General features: G+C 47.9%; 1 protein-coding gene and 1 long non-coding RNA gene across 2 annotated transcripts; one reads left to right on the top strand and one right to left on the bottom strand.

Annotated features, from left to right (window-relative positions):
• Positions 1 to 262: 262 nt before the first annotated feature.
• On the bottom strand, positions 263 to 4,582 carry LOC130198385 (uncharacterized). The gene is made up of 4 exons (XM_056421540.1): positions 3,362 to 4,582; positions 1,368 to 1,484; positions 348 to 1,284; positions 263 to 279 (listed from the first exon to the last, which is right to left on the bottom strand). The coding sequence occupies exons 1-4, from the start codon at positions 4,580 to 4,582 to the stop codon at positions 263 to 265; spliced, it is 2,292 nt and encodes a 763-aa protein (XP_056277515.1).
• A 2,772-nt stretch (positions 4,583 to 7,354) lies between these two features.
• Positions 7,355 to 8,395, top strand: LOC130197532 (uncharacterized). The gene is made up of 2 exons (XR_008832487.1): positions 7,355 to 8,210; positions 8,319 to 8,395. It is a non-coding gene; the product is annotated as an uncharacterized LOC130197532 (long non-coding RNA).
• Positions 8,396 to 18,405: the final 10,010 nt, after the last annotated feature.

Raw genomic sequence — 18,405 nt, 5'->3', positions numbered from 1 at the left:
AGGATCAGAAAAGCCTCCATCAGCAGAAAAGAACTGCCATATGGCAGGTTGTGTTTGAATCACCACTTCCTGGGACTTGGAATGGTAGCCGGGCTGCTGGGGCCTGAGTGGGTAGACCGACGGCTGGTAGCTGGGCCTCTGGGGCTGGTAGACTGAAGGCTGGTAGCTGGGCCTCTGGGGCTGGTAGCCTGATGGCTGGGGCTCTGCAGGGGGCTGAGGACCAGCTTGCATAACAATCCCCCGACTTGAAGCAATACCAGACTCAAATCTTTTTCCATTCTGGGGAGAGACAAAATCCCACATGCCAGTTTTGGTCTGGAAGGAATCTTTTGCATTGGATTGAGGACGCTTCTGGGAGTTTTGCTTGAGTTTCCGGATTTGCTCCTGGGGCTGGTAGACCGACGGCTGGTAGCTGGGCCTCTGGGGCTGGTAGACTGAAGGCTGGTAGACGGACGTGGATGAGTAGCCTGGCTGGTCGACTGAAGGCTGGGGCTCTGCAAGGGGCTGAGGACCAGCTTGCATAACAATTCCTCGACTTGAAGCAATACCAGACTCAAATCTTTTTCCATTCTGGGGAGAGACAAAATCCCACATGCCAGTTTTGGTCTGGAAGGAATCTTTTGCATTGGGGTTGGATTGAGGAGGCGGATGAGAGTTTTGCTTGGGTTTCCGAATTTGCTCCTGGTGCTGGTAGACCGACGGCTGGTAGCTGGGCCTCTGGGGCTGGTAGACTGAAGGCTGGTAGCTGGGCCTCTGGGGCTGGTAGACTGAAGGCTGGTAGCTGGGCCTCTGGGGCTGGTAGACTGAAGGCTGGGGCTCTGCAGGGGGCTGAGGACCAGCTTGCATAACAATTCCTCGACTTGAAGCAATACCAGACTCAAATCTTTTTCCATTCTGGGGAGAGACAAAGTCCCACATGCCAGTTTTGGTCTGGAAGGAATCTTTTGCATTGGGGTTGGATTGAGGAGGCGGATGAGAGTTTTGCTTGGGTTTCCGAATTTGCTCCTGGGGCTTGAAAACCGACGGCTGGTAGCTGGGCCTCTGGGGCTGGTAGACTGAAGGCTGGTAGCTGGGCCTCTGGGGCTGGTAGACTGAAGGCTGGTAGCTGGGCCTCTGGGGCTCTGCAGGGGGCTGAGGACCAGCTTGCATAACAATTCCCCGACTTGAAGCAATACCAGACTCAAATCTTCTTCCATTCTCGGGTGAGACAAAATCCCACATGCCAGTTTTGGTCTGGAAGGAATCTTTTGCATTGGGGTTGGGTTGACGAGGCTGCTGGGAGTTCTGAGTGGGTCTCCGGATGTTCAGGGAGCTAGAGCCGTAACTAGAGACACTTCCCTCTGGACTGTACCTATCTACTGGCCCACCTGCACCGTGACCGGATCTAGAACGGCCCAGAAACCCTCCAGCCTGTTTAGACCTCTCAAAAGATAGTTCCTGGTTCCTTGTGTGACCACTGGAGGCTCCGCTTCTGTCGCCAAATGCTGGAAAGAGAACATTTTAAAACATCAGTTCTGTTAGCAAGTTGATCAATTGGAACGCAGCTAGCTTAGCATTCATTCTTACCATCTGCATGCTGGCCGAGAGTCAGTAGTGAGACGAGCACTCTGGAAAAAAGAAGACAAAGTGAACAAAACATGATAGAATTAAACATCAGCTAGAACCAAGAAGAGTCACTGTACCTCACACAAAAGCCAAAACACATGTTTGGTTTTCAGGCTGAAGCTAAACAGCTCGTAAATGTTGTCGCTGCTAACAGGAAACCCAACAGAACAAGAAACTAGTGTTTCAGTTTCATGACTGTTGCACAGACAGCTGCTCTTTTCAAGTGTTGCTGCCGACCAATCACGTCTCACGCTGATGAAGTCATTGGAATCAGGTTGTGACGTCCACTCTCACAACCTGAGCAGGTGTTTCTCATTGAGCTCATTTGCTCAGTTCAGTTTGTATATTTTAGGTAAATTCGCACAAATTCTAAACGTTAACTAGCCGCCGGACAAATGTCCTCATGAGACAGTTTGAGGACGGTTGGTTTTGTTTGAGGTTTTCAGATTCTCCACTGAGGTTGTAGCCTCAACTCAAATATACAAAAGGATGAGAAACGTGACTGTTGCTCTGCTAGTTAGCTCTCTAAACGCTATGAAGCAGTATTAAAATGAACTTTATATACATGTTGAGAAAAGAGAAATGTCTTTAGTGTGTTGAGGTTCATTATTGATTCGTATTATTCAGTAATTTAGACAGCTGCTGAGTACTGTCTAACATTTAGAGATGTCTCACGGACAACAACAAATATGCCAATAGTTTAAAACCTAGGTTTGCTTTTAAAACACGTTAAATAATCTCATCAAAATTTAGATAAATGTTTGCACTTGAATACATTACGTTACTGCTTCCACAATAATTTCATGCAAACTATTCTATATTACATCATGTCATTCATTGAAACCAGATTTTTATCATTACGAGCCAATACTGTGCTATTAATCATAACATATCCACAGACATTAGCGTCCAAAGTGAAAGCCATGAGGAGATGCACTTACAGAAACGGGTTAAACTTTTGCCGTATAGGATATTGGAGCGGTCAGATCACAATTTGTATAGATGTAAAAATGTATGACAGCCTGATATTGGCAAGCCTACATGAGCTCGATATACAGGTCAAGTATGTAACTGCCATGATAGATATTATTATTTCACCGTCAGCTCCTTTACAAATTCATCAAGCCCCTCGGATACTCAGACACTACTCAATTATTCTATTTTGAGTGAGGATTTTTTAAAAAAGATTCTCATGACCGAAAGTCAGGAGACACTGTGCATAAACGTATCGTAATGATTTCAAACAAAGTGTGAATTAGTTGTGATTCTTCATGAAAACGAGTTATATACAGAAGACTCTTGAACCAGTAACCGGACCCTTCACAAGGACTGAGAACATAAAGACCCTCATTCATGGCAGAGTGCAGTTCCAAGTACTTTATTGATGTCACAAAAGGTTGATCCAGGACAGACTGCTTTCAGGATGAGGTCAGAAACCTGAGGACAGAAATATCATTGAGACGGTTTGCAATGTCAACTTAAAACATAAGATTGGAATGTTCTTCACACACTTAGTAGCACAAGTTTGAAACATTAAAGTTAAGACTCACAGCAACGATCCTTCAAGTCAATGGATGACGTTTCACACCAGTGACCGCTGCCACCTGGGACGTTGTGGGGATGCCAATGGAACTTCTCTTGTTCTTGGAGGAACAGTCATTTGTATGTTAACGTTGGTAGGCGGCATATTACTTCTAGACACCCCTCCATCGGGGGAAAATAACTCCCACACGGCAGGTTTTATTTGAATCCCCACTTGCTGGTGCTTGGATGGGGAGCCGGTCTCCACATTAGGATCAGAAAAGCCTCCATCAGCAGAAAAGAACTGCCATATGGCAGGTTGTGTTTGAATCACCACTTGCTGGGACTTGGAATGGTAGCCGGGCTGCTGGGGCCTGAGTGGGTAGACCGACGGCTGGTAGCTGGGCCACTGGGGCTGGTAGACTGAAGGCTGGTAGCTGGGCCTCTGGGGCTGGTAGACTGAAGGCTGGTAGCTGGGCCTCACAGGCTGGTAGACTGAAGGCTGGTAGCTGGGCCTCTGGGGCTGGTAGACTGAAGGCTGGTAGCTGGGCCTCTGGGGCTGGTAGACTGAAGGCTGGGGCTCTGCAGGGGGCTGAGGACCAGCTCGCATAACAATCCCTCGACTTTGAGCAATACCAGACTCAAATCTTTTTCCATTCTGGGGAGAGACAAAATCCCACATGCCAGTTTTGGTCTGGAAGGAATCTTTTGCATTGGATTGAGGACGCTTCTGGGAGATTTGCTTGAGTTTCCGGATTTGCTCCTGGGGCTTGTAGACCGACGGCTGGTAGCTGGGCCTCTGGGGCTGGTAGACTGAAGGCTGGTAGCTGGGCCTCTGGGGCTGGTAGACTGAAGGCTGGGGCTCTGCAGGGGGCTGAGGACCAGCTTGCATAACAATTCCTCGACTTGAAGCAATACCAGACTCAAATCTTTTTCCATTCTCGGGTGAAACAAAATCCCACATGCCAGTTTTGGTCTGGAAGGAATCTTTTGCATTGGGGTTGGGTTGACGAGGCTGCTGTGAGTTTTGCTTGGGTTTCCGAATTTGCTCCTGGGGCTGGTAGACTGAAGGCTGGTAGACGGACGTGGATGAGTAGCCTGGCTGGTAGACTGAAGGCTGGTAGCTGGGCCTCTGGGGCTGGTAGACTGAAGGCTGGGGCTCTGCAAGGGGCTGAGGACCAGCTTGCATAACAATTCCTCGACTTGAAGCAATACCAGACTCAAATCTTTTTCCATTCTGGGGAGAGACAAAATCCCACATGCCAGTTTTGGTCTGGAAGGAATCTTTTGCATTGGGGTTGGATTGAGGAGGCGGATGAGAGTTTTGCTTGGGTTTCCGAATTTGCTCCTGGGGCTTGAAAATCGACGGCTGGTAGCTGGGCCTCTGGGGCTGGTAGACTGAAGGCTGGTAGCTGGGCCTCTGGGGCTCTGCAGGGGGCTGAGGACCAGCTCGCATAACAATTCCCCGACTTGAAGCAATACCAGACTCAAATCTTCTTCCATTCTCGGGTGAGACAAAATCCCACATGCCAGTTTTGGTCTGGAAGGAATCTTTTGCATTGGGGTTGGGTTGACGAGGCTGCTGGGAGTTCTGAGTGGGTCTCCGGATGTTCAGGGAGCTAGAGCCGTAACTAGAGACACTTCCCTCTGGACTGTACCTATCTACTGGCCCACCTGCACCGTGACCGGATCTAGAACGGCCCAGAAACCCTCCAGCCTGTTTAGACCTCTCAAAAGATAGTTCCTGGTTCCTTGTGTGACCACTGGAGGCTCCGCTTCTGTCGCCAAATGCTGGAAAGAGAACATTTTAAAACATCAGTTCTGTTAGCAAGTTGATCAATTGGAACGCAGCTAGCTTAGCATTCATTCTTACCATCTGCATGCTGGCCGAGAGTCAGCAGTGAGAGAACGAGCACTCTGGAAAAAAGACGACAAAGTGAACAAAACATGAAAGAATTAAACATCAGCTAGAACCAAGAAGAGTAACTGTACCTCACACAAAAGCCAAAACACATGTTTGGTTTTCAGGCTGAAGCTAAACAGCTCGTAAATGTTGTCGCTGCTAACAGGAAACCCAACAGATTAAGAAACTAGTGTTTCAGTTTCATGACTGCTGCACAGACAGCTGCTCTTTTCAAGTGTTGCTGCCGACCAATCACGTCTCACGCTGATGAAGTCATTGGAATCAGGTTGTGACGTCCACTCTCACAACCTGAGCAGGTGTTTCTCATTGAGCTCATTTGCTCAGTTCAGTTTGTATACTTTAGGTAAATTCGCACAAATTATAAACGTTAACTAGCCGCCAGACAAATGTCCTCATGAGACAGTTTGAGGACGGTTGGTTTTGTTTGTTGATGATTTCAGATTTTCTCCTCAAAACAGAATCAGAAACAGAACTAGAAACTTGAGAGAAGAAGAATTGGGCTGCTCTTCTATTTCGCTCTTTATCTAAACATTATCTCAATCTTAAACATGTCTTAAAATGAACTTGATGTACATGTTGAGAAAAGTACTTTGGGCTGTTGCTGTACATTATATATACAACTACAGAGTACTGCAGAACATTTAGCGCTTTCAGGTCAGAACAATTGTGAATGGTTCACAACAATCCTCCATGTTCAACCTCATAGAAGATAACATTTTCTCAACTTATTCTGAAACGGAATATAACGTTGGATGTAACTCCTCTGTGGGCCGACATTTTGTTTTTTAGGATACTAAAGGTGCGTTCACACCAAAAGCGAAACTATTTTTCGCGTCGCCCAAAACGCGTGAGTTTACTCGCTCGACCGTTCACCGTGTTCTCGCCATGAGCGTCGAGACGCTCCGCGAGGGGCGGGACTTATCTCCGTGTCTCGTCTCCGTAGAGACCGTTATCATCTCCTTCATCCACCAGAATAACTCACCACTAGTTCTGCTTTATACTTGTTGTGGACGTCCCACACACTGACGCCCTCGTGTTTGGGTTCATGACATCACCCGTAGGCTCACTCAGCTCGGTCACTTTCACCGATGAAGTTACTGTTACGTCTGAAAGACTTCCGCCTCCAGCTAGGAGAGAGAACTCAAGAGCTGATTGGCCCGAGTTGTGAGATGACGCCTCAAAGTTGAAATATTTCAACTCGGGGCGAAAATTGCGTCGCTGTAAATGCGTCGCCCCAAACGCGCCGCCCGGGAAAATATCGCGTCTATCGCAGCCACACGTTGACTTCTCATGGGATTCGGTCACGCGAAAAAATTGTTTCGCTTTTGGTGTGAACGCAACTTTAGGATGCAATTTATTTGCTTCGGAAAAGAAAAGCAGCTGACGAAGATTGAATGCTTTATCTTCTTAACTGGTTTCACAATCAAAGTATGCAAACACTATTCCATGTATTACCACATGAAGCAGCACGTCACATAATCATAAACAAATCTATTCCTAGAGACTTCATGAACTTCTTTAATGAAAAGATTCTAACCATTAGAGGATAGATTAATGATCTCTTGTCCTCAGGTGGAGTGGCCTTGGAAACCGCTGTATGCCATGCTGTGTATTTAAATCAGAAGAGACCAACCAGCTCGTTAAAATTCAAGCGACGGGTCAAACTGTCTCAGGAGGACATTTGTCTGGCGGCTAGTTAACGTTTATAATTTGTGTGAATTTACCTATAAAAATATCCAAACTGAACTGAGCAAATGAGCTCAATGAGAAACACCTGCTCAGGTTGTGAGAGTGGACGTCACAACCTGATTCCAATGACTTCATCAGCGTGAGATGTGATTGGTCGGCAGCAACACTTGAAAAGAGCAGCTGTCTGTGCAACAGTCATGAAACTGAAACACTAGTTTCTTGTTCTGTTGGGTTTCCTGTTAGCAGCGACAACATTTATGAGCGGTTTAGCTTCAGCCTGAAAACCAAAAATGTGTTTTGGCTTTTGTGTGAGGTACAGTTACTCTTCTTGGTTCTAGCTGATGTTTAATTCTTTCATGTTTTGTTCACGTTGTCGTCTTTTTTCCAGAGTGCTCGTTCTCTCACTGCTGACTCTCGGCCAGCATGCAGATGGTAAGAATGAATGCTAAGCTAGCTGCGTTCCAATTTATCAACTTGCTAACAGAACTGATGTTTAAAATGTTCTCTTTCCAGCATTCGGTGACAGAAGCGGAGCCTCCAGTGGTCACACAAGGAACCAGGAACTATCTTTTGAGAGGTCTAAACAGGCTGGAGGGTTTCTGGGCCGTTCTAGATCCGGTCACGGTGCAGGTGGGCCAGTAGATAGGTACAGTCCAGAGGGAAGTGTCTCTAGTTACGGCTCTAGCTCCCTGAACATCCGGAGACCCACTCAGAACTCCCAGCAGCCTCGTCAACCCAACCCCAATGCAAAAGATTCCTTCCAGACCAAAACTGGCATGTGGGATTTTGTTTCACCCGAGAATGGAAAAAGATTTGAGTCTGGTATTGCTTCAAGTCGAGGAATTGTTATGCAAGCTGGTCCTCAGCCCCCTGCAGAGCCCCAGCCTTCAGTCTACCAGCCCCAGAGGCCCAGCTACCAGCCTTCAGTCTACCAGCCCCAGAGGCCCAGCTACCAGCCTTCAGTCTACCAGCCCCAGGAGCAAATTCGGAAACCCAAGCAAAACTCTCATCCACCTCCTCAATCCAACCCCAATGCAAAAGATTCCTTCCAGACCAAAGCTGGCATGTGGGATTTTGTCTCACCCAAGAATGAGAAAATTGAGTCTGGTGTTTCTTCAAGTAGGGGACTTATGCAAGCTGGTCCTCAGCCGTCAGTCTACCAGCCCCAGTTCGTGGGGATTGAAATGAAACCTGCCGTATGGGAGTTCTTTTCTCCCGATGGAACGGTTTCCGATCTGAATTTGCAGACCGGCTCCCCGTCCAAGCACCAGCAAGTGGGGATTCAAATACGACCTGCCGTGTGGGAGTTATTTTCTCCCGATAGAGTTTCTGGGCCTACCAACCTAAACATACAAATGACTGTTCCTCCAAGAACAAGAGAAGTTCCATTGGCATCCCCACACCGGCCCAGGTGGCAGCGGTCACTGGTTCCTGTGTAAAACTGCAACCATTGACTTGAAGGATCTCCGCTGTAAGTCTTAACTTTTACATTACATATTAAATGACGGTGGAGAGCATTCCATTCTAAATTTCTTAAAAGTGAACCTGATGTACTGCAACTCTCTATTTCTGTTCACAGGTTCCTGACTACATTCTGTAAGCGGTCTGTCCTGGCAACCCTTTTTATTAAATTTAATAAAGTACTTGGAACTGAAATGATGGGTCAGATTGCTGGTTTCTGCCTCTTCTGCATTGCACTAGTGTTAATATTTTGCTAAGTTTATGGTTAGTGTTGGCGTCACTCGAAGTTGGACGTCTGTTCAAGTAATAATTCAGCCAACGACCTTCTCTCGTTCTCTCCTTTCCAACGGGAGAATGTATTCTGACCCTTAAAATACAAGCTCTCGTGCGACTGCAATCGGAGCGGGAGTCTTCTCCGGTCAACACAAGTCGGAAACCAAAGCTCCTCCCAATCCAAGTCCGGCTCTCAAGCACCCACAAGCCGTATCGTCCTGACCTCGGATCAGCTCGTCCTCCACAGGACGGGCCCTCCAGCCTCGTCGCCCTGTGTGAGGCAGACATATTTCTTATCACGCTCATATTTCAGCTGCTACGTGTTTCTGAGGTTTGCAGGGACCTGGACAGGATGGTCCCTTCAATAATTCAGATTTATATTAACACTGGTGTCAATGGCCTGATGGATCGTGGAATATGCCTACTACAAACTACGCCATGGCCCTGTTGAGACTCCGCCCACACCTCCTCTCTACCTGTCTCATGGAGGTCTGGATCGTAGAAGATGCCGACTACCAACTCTCCATCCACTGTCATATTCATTGTGTTGTTACTGTTTTAATTTGTGTGTAATGATTCCTTCTGGTCACATGACATCTATTGCACCTGTCCATCCTGGAGAGGGATCCTCCTCTGTTGCTCCCCTGAAGGGTTCTTCACTTTTTTCCCTTTGAAGGGTTGTTTGGGAGTTGTTCCTGATCTGTGGTCAAAGGTCAGGGGTGTCTGTGTACCGATTGTAAAGCCCTCTGAGGGGAATTTGTGAGAATGGGCTATACAAATAAACTGAATTGAATTGAATGGTTGAGAGTTTTAATTCGCCTATATTTCCTACATTTAAATATATTTATCTAACTATGGAGCGTAAGAGGGTGAGGTGGATGGATTTGGGAAGGTCCTGATGGAGCTAGGTAAGATGAAAAAGAGGTCTTCTATCACTCACATGTAGGGATGAGAATTGATAAGATTTTAACGATTCCGATGCCTTATCGATTCTTTTATCGATTCTTATTGGGCAAGGGGTGAAAAAAAGAGCACAAACGGGTTATTTACATTAATTTTCTTTTATATAATTTTCTATAATGCTGCACACACCATTTATAGTATGTATACATACACATTTACATTTTTTTAAATAACCAAAAACATTTATACATATTCCTCTTGAACTTAAAATAAAACTTAGATAACAAATAAAATGCATTCTGTTTAATTTAAACATGTTCCTAGAAATTACAGTGCTCCTTCCTTTTTTTTAAAGGGTATATGAACTGAGCTGCCAAAAATGAAACTAGCAGTGGCAAATACCAAGTGTGCAACCATCAATTGTATGGATCATCAACAATTTGTGCAGAAAAATAAGCATGTCTGCTTTCTTCGGGAGGATACGCGATCTCTCAGGACTTATTGTGTCTCCAGCCGTGGAGAACACTCAGGTGGAGGATGAACACAAAGATATGAGGAGGTGTACAAGACGTGCTGTAGCCTGTGACCCAGACAGACGACCAGCCTCTGAACCGGTCTGACTCTGAACCTCATCAGCTACATTGGATGGCAATGGAGATTATTTATATTGTGAAAGCTGGTTTACACAATGAAACAAATGGCACTAACAAAATCGCTGAATTTGCTGAGCTGACATAAAGCCACATTAAGAGGGGAGGCAAACACGACCTCTGCCTCAATGGCTGACAATGGAAGATTCTATAGCTAAGCTAGCGTAGCTATATGCTACGTTTAATAATGGATTAAAAATCGATATGCTCAGTTTAAGAATGGATTAAAAATCGATATGCTCAGTTTAATAATGGGTTAACACGATAACGCGAACGTTTGCTGATAACACACGCCCTCCGATAATTAACACCGTTACGATCAAACATTTCTCAAAACTGGACTTTCAATCCAAACGTCAAGTGATCAATAATGGGACCAATGCCGGAGCTCAAATGTCTGCTTCAAACGAAGGACAGAAGATAACGTGATCGACTACACACAATAAAGGCACATGGCTTCACACAGTGAGTGGTTGTGATCACTTGTGCGGAGTTTACCTTGGACAGAAAGAGATGAAGCCGACGTTAGCTGAGCTGCTGCATCGAACACATGACATTCTTGTCATTCCACGCTGTGTTCAAATGCTTCTTCATATTTGTTGTATTTCCTCCCTTCGACGAAATAGACTTCTTACACACGTTACAAGTGGCGTAGTTGTCATTTTGTCGTGTGAAATAGAGCCAAACTTTAGAGCGCTTCTGCCTCGTTGCCATGTTTGCTGCAGTCTGAAGAAACTAAAAGTTTTACATGCGCAACGCCACAGAGGACCGTTAGCAGAACCGTTAAAGAATTTGGCTGACGATCCCAAACAATCGGTTCACTGGGAACCGGTTCTAAAACAGAACCGGTTCTGATGCCCATCCCTACTCACATGTTACCCTCCATATGCAGAGCTCAGTGTCCTGCATGGAGATGGACAATTTCAAGAGACAGGTAGACGGGGTCTAAGAGACAGGTAGACGGGGTCTAGAGACAGGTAGACGGGGTCCAAGAGCCAGGTAGACGGGGTCCAAGAGACAGGTAGATGGGGTCTAGAGACAGGTAGACGGGGTCTAAGAGACAGGTAGACAGGGTCTAAGAGACAGGTAGACGGGGTCCAAGAGACAGGTAGACGGGGTCTAAGAGACAGGTAGACGGGGTCTAAGAGACAGGTAGACGGGGTCCAAGAGACAGGTAGACGGGGTCTAAGAGACAGGTAGACAGGGTCTAGAGACAGGTAGACGGGGTCCAAGAGACAGGTAGACGGGGTCTAAGAGACAGGTAGACGGGGTCCTAGAGACAGGTAGACGGGGTCTAAGAGACAGGTAGACGGGGTCTAAGAGACAGGTAGACGGGGTCCAAGAGACAGGTAGACGTGGTCCAAGAGACAGGTAGACGTGGTCCAAGAGACAGGTAGATGGGGTCCTAGAGACAGGTAGACGGGGTCCTAGAGACAGGTAGACGGGGTCTAAGAGACAGGTAGATGGGGTCCAAGAGACAGGTAGACGGGGTCTAAGAGACAGGTAGACAGGGTCTAGAGACAGGTAGACGTGGTCCAAGAGACAGGTAGACGGGGTCTAAGAGACAGGTAGACAGGGTCTAAGAGACAGGTAGACGGGGTCCAAGAGACAGGTAGACGGGGTCTAAGAGACAGGTAGACAGGGTCTAGAGACAGGTAGACGTGGTCCAAGAGACAGGTAGACGTGGTCCAAGAGACAGGTAGATGGGGTCCTAGAGACAGGTAGACAGGGTCTAAGAGACAGGTAGACAGGGTCTAAGAGACAGGTAGACGGGGTCCTAGAGACAGGTAGACGGGGTCTAAGAGACAGGTAGACGGGGTCTAAGAGACAGGTAGACAGGGTCTAGAGACAGGTAGACGTGGTCTAAGAGACAGGTAGACGGGGTCCTAGAGACAGGTAGACGGGGTCTAAGAGACAGGTAGACGGGGTCCAGAGACAGGTAGACGGGGTCCTAGAGACAGGTAGACGGGGTCTAAGAGACAAGTAGACGGGGTCCTAGAGACAGGTAGACGGGTTCCAAGAGACAGGTAGACGGGGTCTAGAGACAGGTAGACGGGGTCCTAGACACAGGTAGACGGGGTCCTAGAGACAGGTAGACGGGTTCCAAGAGACAGGTAGACGGGGTCCAAGAGACAGGTAGACGGGGTCCAAGAGACAGGTAGACGGGGTCCAAGAGACAGGTAGACGGGGTCCAAGAGACAGGTAGATGGGGTCCAAGAGACAGGTAGACGGGGTCCTAGAGACAGGTAGACGGGGTCCAAGAGACAGGTAGATGGGTTCCAAGAGACAGGTAGACGGGGTCCAGAAGACAGGTAGACGGGGTCTAAGAGACAGGTAGACGGGTTCCAAGAGACAGGTAGACGGGGTCTAAGAGACAGGTAGACGGGGTCCAAGAGACAGGTAGACGGGGTCCAAGAGACAGGTAGACAGGGTCTAAGAGACAGGTAGACGGGGTCCTAGAGACAGGTAGACGGGGTCCAGGAGACAGGTAGACGGGGTCCAAGAGACAGGTAGACGGGGTCCAAGAGACAGGTAGAAAGGGTCTAAGAGACAGGTAGACGGGGTCCTAGAGACAGGTAGACGGGGTCCAGGAGACAGGTAGACGGGGTCTAAGAGACAAGTAGACGGGGTCCAAGAGACAGGTAGACGGGGTCTAAGAGACAGGTAGATGGGGTCTATACACCAGGGCATACAGCGGTTTCCAAGGCCACTCCACTAGAGGACAGATCACTGGTTGATGACAAGACATTATTAATCTCTCCTCTATTAGAATCTTTTCATTAAAGAAGTTCATGAAGTCATCACCACTGAGGTCTGGAGGAATACACGGCTCCACAGAGCTGAGACTCTCTGTCAGCTACAGAGCCAAAGAGAAACCTGGTCTGGTTCTTCCTCTGGTCCTGATGAGTCATGCTCTGGCATCACGGAGGGCCTTCTTAAGACTATGGGGAATATTTGTTTTTCAGCCAGTTCATTATTGTAATTTGTGTGAATTGACCCATGGAGCAGATCTACAAACTGAACTGAGCAAATGAGCTCAATGAGAAACACCTGCTCAGGTTGTGAGAGTGGACGTCACAACCTGATTCCAATGACTTCATCAGCGTGAGACGTGATTGGTCGGCAGCAACACTTGAAAAGAGCAGCTGTCTGTGCAAAAGTCATGAAACTGAAACACTAGTTTCTTGTTTCCGGTGGGGTTCCTGGAGGCAGCGACAACATTTACGAGCTGTTTAGCTTCAGCCTGAAAACCAAACATGTGTTTTGGCTGTTGTGTGAGGTACAGTTTCTCTTCTTGGTTCTAGCTGATGTTTAATTCTATCATGTTTTGTTCACTTTGTCTTCTTTTTTCCAGAGTGCTCATTCTCTCACTGCTGACTCTCGGCCAGCATGCAGATGGTAAGAATGAATGCTAAGCTAGCTGCGTTCCAATTTATAACAGAACTGATGTTTAAAATGTTCTCTTTCCAGCATTTGGCGACAGAAGCGGAGCCTCCAGTGGTCACACAAGGAACCAGGAACTATCTTTTGAGAGGTCTAAACAGGCTGGAGGGTTTCTGGGCCGTTCTAGATCCGGTCACGGTGCAGGTGGGCCAGTAGATAGGTACAGTCCAGAGGGAAGTGTCTCTAGTTACGGCTCTAGCTCCCTGAGCATCCGGAGACCCACTCAGAACTCCCAGCATCCTCGTCAACCCAACCCCAATGCAAAAGATTCCTTCCAGACCAAAACTGGCATGTGGGATTTTGTCTCTCCCCAGAATGGAAGAAGATTTGAGTCTGGTATTGCTTCAAGTCGGGGAATTGTTATGCAAGCTGGTCCTCAGCCCCCTGCAGAGCCCCAGCCTTCAGTCTACCAGCCCCAGAGGCCCAGCTACCAGCCTTCAGTCTACCAGCCCCAGAGGCCCAGCTACCAGCCGTCGGTCTACCCACTCAGGCCCCAGCAGCCCGGCTACCATTCCAAGTCCCAGCAAGTGGTGATTCAAACACAACCTGCCATGCTTTTTTCGCTCGTTTTGAGAGGGACAGTGACCCCCCTGCAGCGGAGCTACCTGAAGGCCCAACCAGTGGTGTGCCTACTATAACTGTAGCAGAGGTGAGGCGCTGCTTCAATAAGATCAACCCTCGCAAGGCACCTGGCCCGGATGGCATATCAGGTAGGGCCCTCGGGTTGCGCTGACCAGCTAGCGGGGGTCTTCAGCGACATCTTCAACCTCTCCCTCAGCCTGTCTGTACTCCCCACATGCTTCAAACAGACCACCATTGTCCCTGTGCCCAAGATCACCAAGGTCACCTGCTTGAATGACTACCGCCCGGTAGCACTGACCTCTGTGATCATGAAGTGCTTTGAGCGGCTGGTCAAATCATTCATCTGCTCCTTGCTGCCTCCCACCCTGGACCCGATGCAGTTTGCATACCGGTCTACAGACTATGCCATAGCCCTGACCACGCACACCGCCCTCACCCACCTGGACAAAGGGAATACATATGTGAGAATGCTGTTCATTGACTACAGTTCAGCATTCAATACCATCATCCCCTCCAGACTCGTCTCGAAGCTCGTGGACCTGGGACTAAGCACCTCCCTATGCAAATGGGTCTTCGACTTCCTGACGGGGAGGCCACAGGTGGTGAGAATCGGTGACCGCACCTCATCTACAGTCATCACCAACACAGGCACCCCCCAGGGCTGTGTGCTCAGCCCCCTCCTGTTCTCCTTGTTCACACATGACTGTTCAGTCATCCTCACCAATTTCTACAGATGCACAATAGAAAGCATCCTGACTGGGTGCATCACAGTGTGGTATGGGAGCTGCACAGCCAAGGACCGCAAGGCCCTACGTCGTGTGGTCAGGACTGGAGTTCATCATCGGTAGGGAGCTCCCAGCCCTGCAGGACACATACCGCACACGATGCCTCAGGAAGACTGGCAGGATCCTAAAGGACTGCCATCATCCAGCCTTCAGCCTGTTCACCCCGCTGCCTTCTGGAAGGCGGTACCGTAGTATCCGGTCTCGCACACAGAGACTGGAGAACAGTTTCTTCCCGAGAGCCATCAGGCTGCTCAATGGACACTGACACACTTTTGCACTCGACACTTTACATACACTGTCACTTTCAGCCTTGTACTTACACTTACACTTTCTATTGCACTACCTGCTACTCCCATTTGTCTGTAGTTTAGTTATGTGTATTACATGTTAGTATTATGTTCTTGTACAGTGTGTATGTTATATTATGTTCGGCTATTGATAGTTGTTGTGTGGTGCCTTGTCCTAAGAATTTCAGTGCCCAGTCTGACCCTGTCATTCTGTGTATCTGACAATAAAAGACTTGACTTGACTTGCCATATGGCAGTTCTTTTCTGCTGATGGAGGCTTTTCTGATCCTAATTTGGAGACCGGCTCTCCATCCAAGCACTAGCAAGTGGGGATTCAAATAAAACCTGCCGTGTGGGAGTTATTTTCTCCCGATGGAGGGGTGTCTAGAAGTAATATGCCGCCTACCAACTTTAACATACAAATGACTGTTCCTCCAAGAACACGAGAAGTTCCATTGGCATCCCCACAACGTCCCAGGTGGCAGCGGTCACTGGTGTGAAACGTCATCCATTGACTTGAAGGATCGTTGCTGTGAGTCTTAACTTTAATGTTTCAAACTTGTGCTACTAAGTGTGTGAAGAACATTACAATATTATGTTTTAAGTTGACATTGCAAACCGTCTCAATGATATTTCTGTCCTCATCCTGAAAGTGTAAAGAATATATATTCTAGCTTAGCATAGCCTAGTATTGTTTGCATAAATGTTATGTGGAAAGTGGAAAATCACTGTGGAAGGTTTGAAACTCTAGCAGGGCAGTCCAGCATCTGAACTGATCAAAGAAGATAACAGTGACACACGAAAGAACTTTATGCACCAACGCTCACCCTAGATTTGAATAGAACAAAGCAACACTCATGCTCACATGAACAGGAGAGCAACAGAGACAACTACTGAGCGCAGATAAGATAAGGAAAGGTCCAGCTTTGACAATTAATATCCGGATTCAACCACAGCCCTCTCTCACACACACACACATACACACACCTACACTGGCCCTTTGTAAATATCCTGGGAATGACCTTCTCGCCACAGCGCATCCCACCTAGGAAGAGATAAGACTATCTTAGAAAACTCCCCAGCTCAGTCAAGGAAGCTACATGTGAATTCCATCTTCCTTTCTCACACATGCACTCATTGGCAGACGAGAAGAACCAATGAAGGAGCGACAACGGCGGAAGCAGAGGACCAAGGGCCAATGAGAAAACCCCACCCCTTATCTCCTGACCAATCAAAACTGGTCCGATCGGCTATTTAAAATGGCCGAACACTCCGAACCGGCATCCTTTCTCCAGCGCTGAGGCCATCGGTCAGAGCTCAGGAGGGGGGTCCATGCATGATTGTCTGTTTGTATCCTGATTTTGAATAAACGCTTTATAGAGTTAAAGTAAAAGTCTACCGCTATTTTCTTCCAGTGAGTACCGTCCAGGTGTGGTGTGTCGCTGTCCAACTCCAACAAATGGTAGCAGAGGATGGTTGTGAAAACCGGTCCAGAAACCTGAGTAGGACAGCACCTGAGATCCCAGACGGTCCACTGCTTCCAAGGCCCGCTCCGAAAAAACTGATCAAACCGCGGTTTACAAATAAGGTAAGACTGAACCTGTTTATTTCAAATCAGTCAAATTGAACACTCTAAATTTGATCAGGAGTATTGGATGTGAGTATTGGAACTGCCAAATTTTTGACTTGATTTAAATGATAAAATAAAGCGTAAAAAGGGAAATCACGATACAGTGCGACACTGAAGTCCTCTAACATAAGTGAGGCCGGCGAGTAACGCTGGAGAGTCGACCCCGAAAGGAACCGGGGCCGCGCAGTCTGAAGTCCTCTAACATAAGTGAGGCCGGCGAGTAACGCTGGAGAGTCGACCCCGAAAGGAACCGGGGCCGCGCAGTCTTAAGTCCTCTAACATAAGTGAGGCCGGCGAGTAACGCTGGAGAGTCGACCCCGAAAGGAACCGGGGCCGCGCAGTCTTAAGTCCTCGAACATAAGTGAGGCCGGCGAGTAACGCTGGAGAGTCGACCCCGAAAGGAACCGGGGCCGCGCAGTCTTAAGTCCTCGAACATAAGTGAGGCCGGCGAGTAACGCTGGAGAGTCGACCCCGAAAGGAACCGGGGCCGCGCAGCCTAAAGTCCTCTAACATACGTGAGGCCAGCCATAAGGCTGGAGAGACGACCCCGAAGAAGTGTGGGCCGCATAGAAATTAAACACATGTGTATGCATAAGACTGTGAATGAATGTTGAATACCGGTGGTGAATAAAAGTTGTCAAAGTGGAATCAACAGAGCAGAGTCGAAACCTCACGGTGTCAACGCAAGCTCTAGTCTGTTGAATTGCACGAGTGATAAATGAGGATTTATTGTTCTGAAAGGCACGCTGCCGAGTAAAGAACACATTGTATGGCGATTATGTACTACGTTTAAGAGCAGGTACGAGTTTGAGATTGAGGAGGATACTGAGAAACAACGAGGAAACTCCGCTTAACAAGAGCAGAAACGTAAACACACGAGGGGGAGACAAGTAACAGAGCTGCTGCGCGTCCCCGCGGAGGGCACGCGCCTTCACAGACAGAGCAGCCCCTCCCCTACCCACTTCGCTGCGCGCGTCTGTCTCAGAGCAGAGCAGAGAGAGCGGAACGAAGCAGAACTGTAAACTGAAGAATTCTTTTTGAAGATAACTATTAATTGATAGAGTGTGTGACCATCATTTTCCTTTCTGAAACATAGTTTTTAATAAATACGTATTTAGACAAAACTAACAGCAAACGGACATTTGTAGACACCCAGATAAAATAAAAAGAACGCAACAACAACAATTAGCCCCCTTCCTCCCGTCTACCCTCCCCAACCCACACGGTCCCACAGATGAATCCCCAGCCGTTGAATAACGGGGGGTACGGACAGACTGACGACACACGACACCATAACGACTCCAACTATGTACCTGGTAGAGGAGACAGGACAACAGGCCCGTACTACTGCTACAACTGTGACGAGCCAGGGCATTTTGCCAAAAACTGTAAGAGGCCTAGAGGTAACTATTACGGAAGAGGTGGAAGAGGAGGAAGAGGAAGATACAGAGGAGGAAGTTATGGAGGACCTGTAGGTTATAGAAGACCCCAGGGAGCCCCTGTTCAACAACAGCAGCAGACTTCCTCACAACAGCCCCCCCCCTCTGCAGCAGCCACAGCAGACAGCAGCACAACATGGACCTTAAGTCCCGTATAGTCCGTATCCAGCTCCTCCTCCAAATCCATAAGCACTGATCTATCAACAGCTACA

Source organism: Pseudoliparis swirei, chromosome 1 (assembly GCF_029220125.1).
Source record: "Pseudoliparis swirei isolate HS2019 ecotype Mariana Trench chromosome 1, NWPU_hadal_v1, whole genome shotgun sequence".
Classification (NCBI taxonomy): Eukaryota; Metazoa; Chordata; class Actinopteri; order Perciformes; family Liparidae; genus Pseudoliparis; species Pseudoliparis swirei.
Note: the sequence above shows the minus strand (reverse complement) of the source record. Positions and strands in the feature narration are given on the sequence as shown.

What these genes read in the sequence shown, in the direction of transcription:
- LOC130198385 (XM_056421540.1), bottom strand. Translation starts at nt 4,582, where the DNA reads ATGCGAGCTGGTCCTCAGCCCCCTGCAGAGCCCCAGAGGCCCAGCTAC. An exon ending in CCCCATCCAAGCACCAGCAA is followed by an intron (nt 1,485 to 3,361) that starts GTGGGGATTCAA and finishes TTCTCTTTCCAG; the next exon opens with CATTTGGCGACAGAAGCGGA. An exon ending in TAGATCCGGTCACGGTGCAG is followed by an intron (nt 1,285 to 1,367) that starts GTGGGCCAGTAG and finishes AGACCCACTCAG; the next exon opens with AACTCCCAGCAGCCTCGTCA.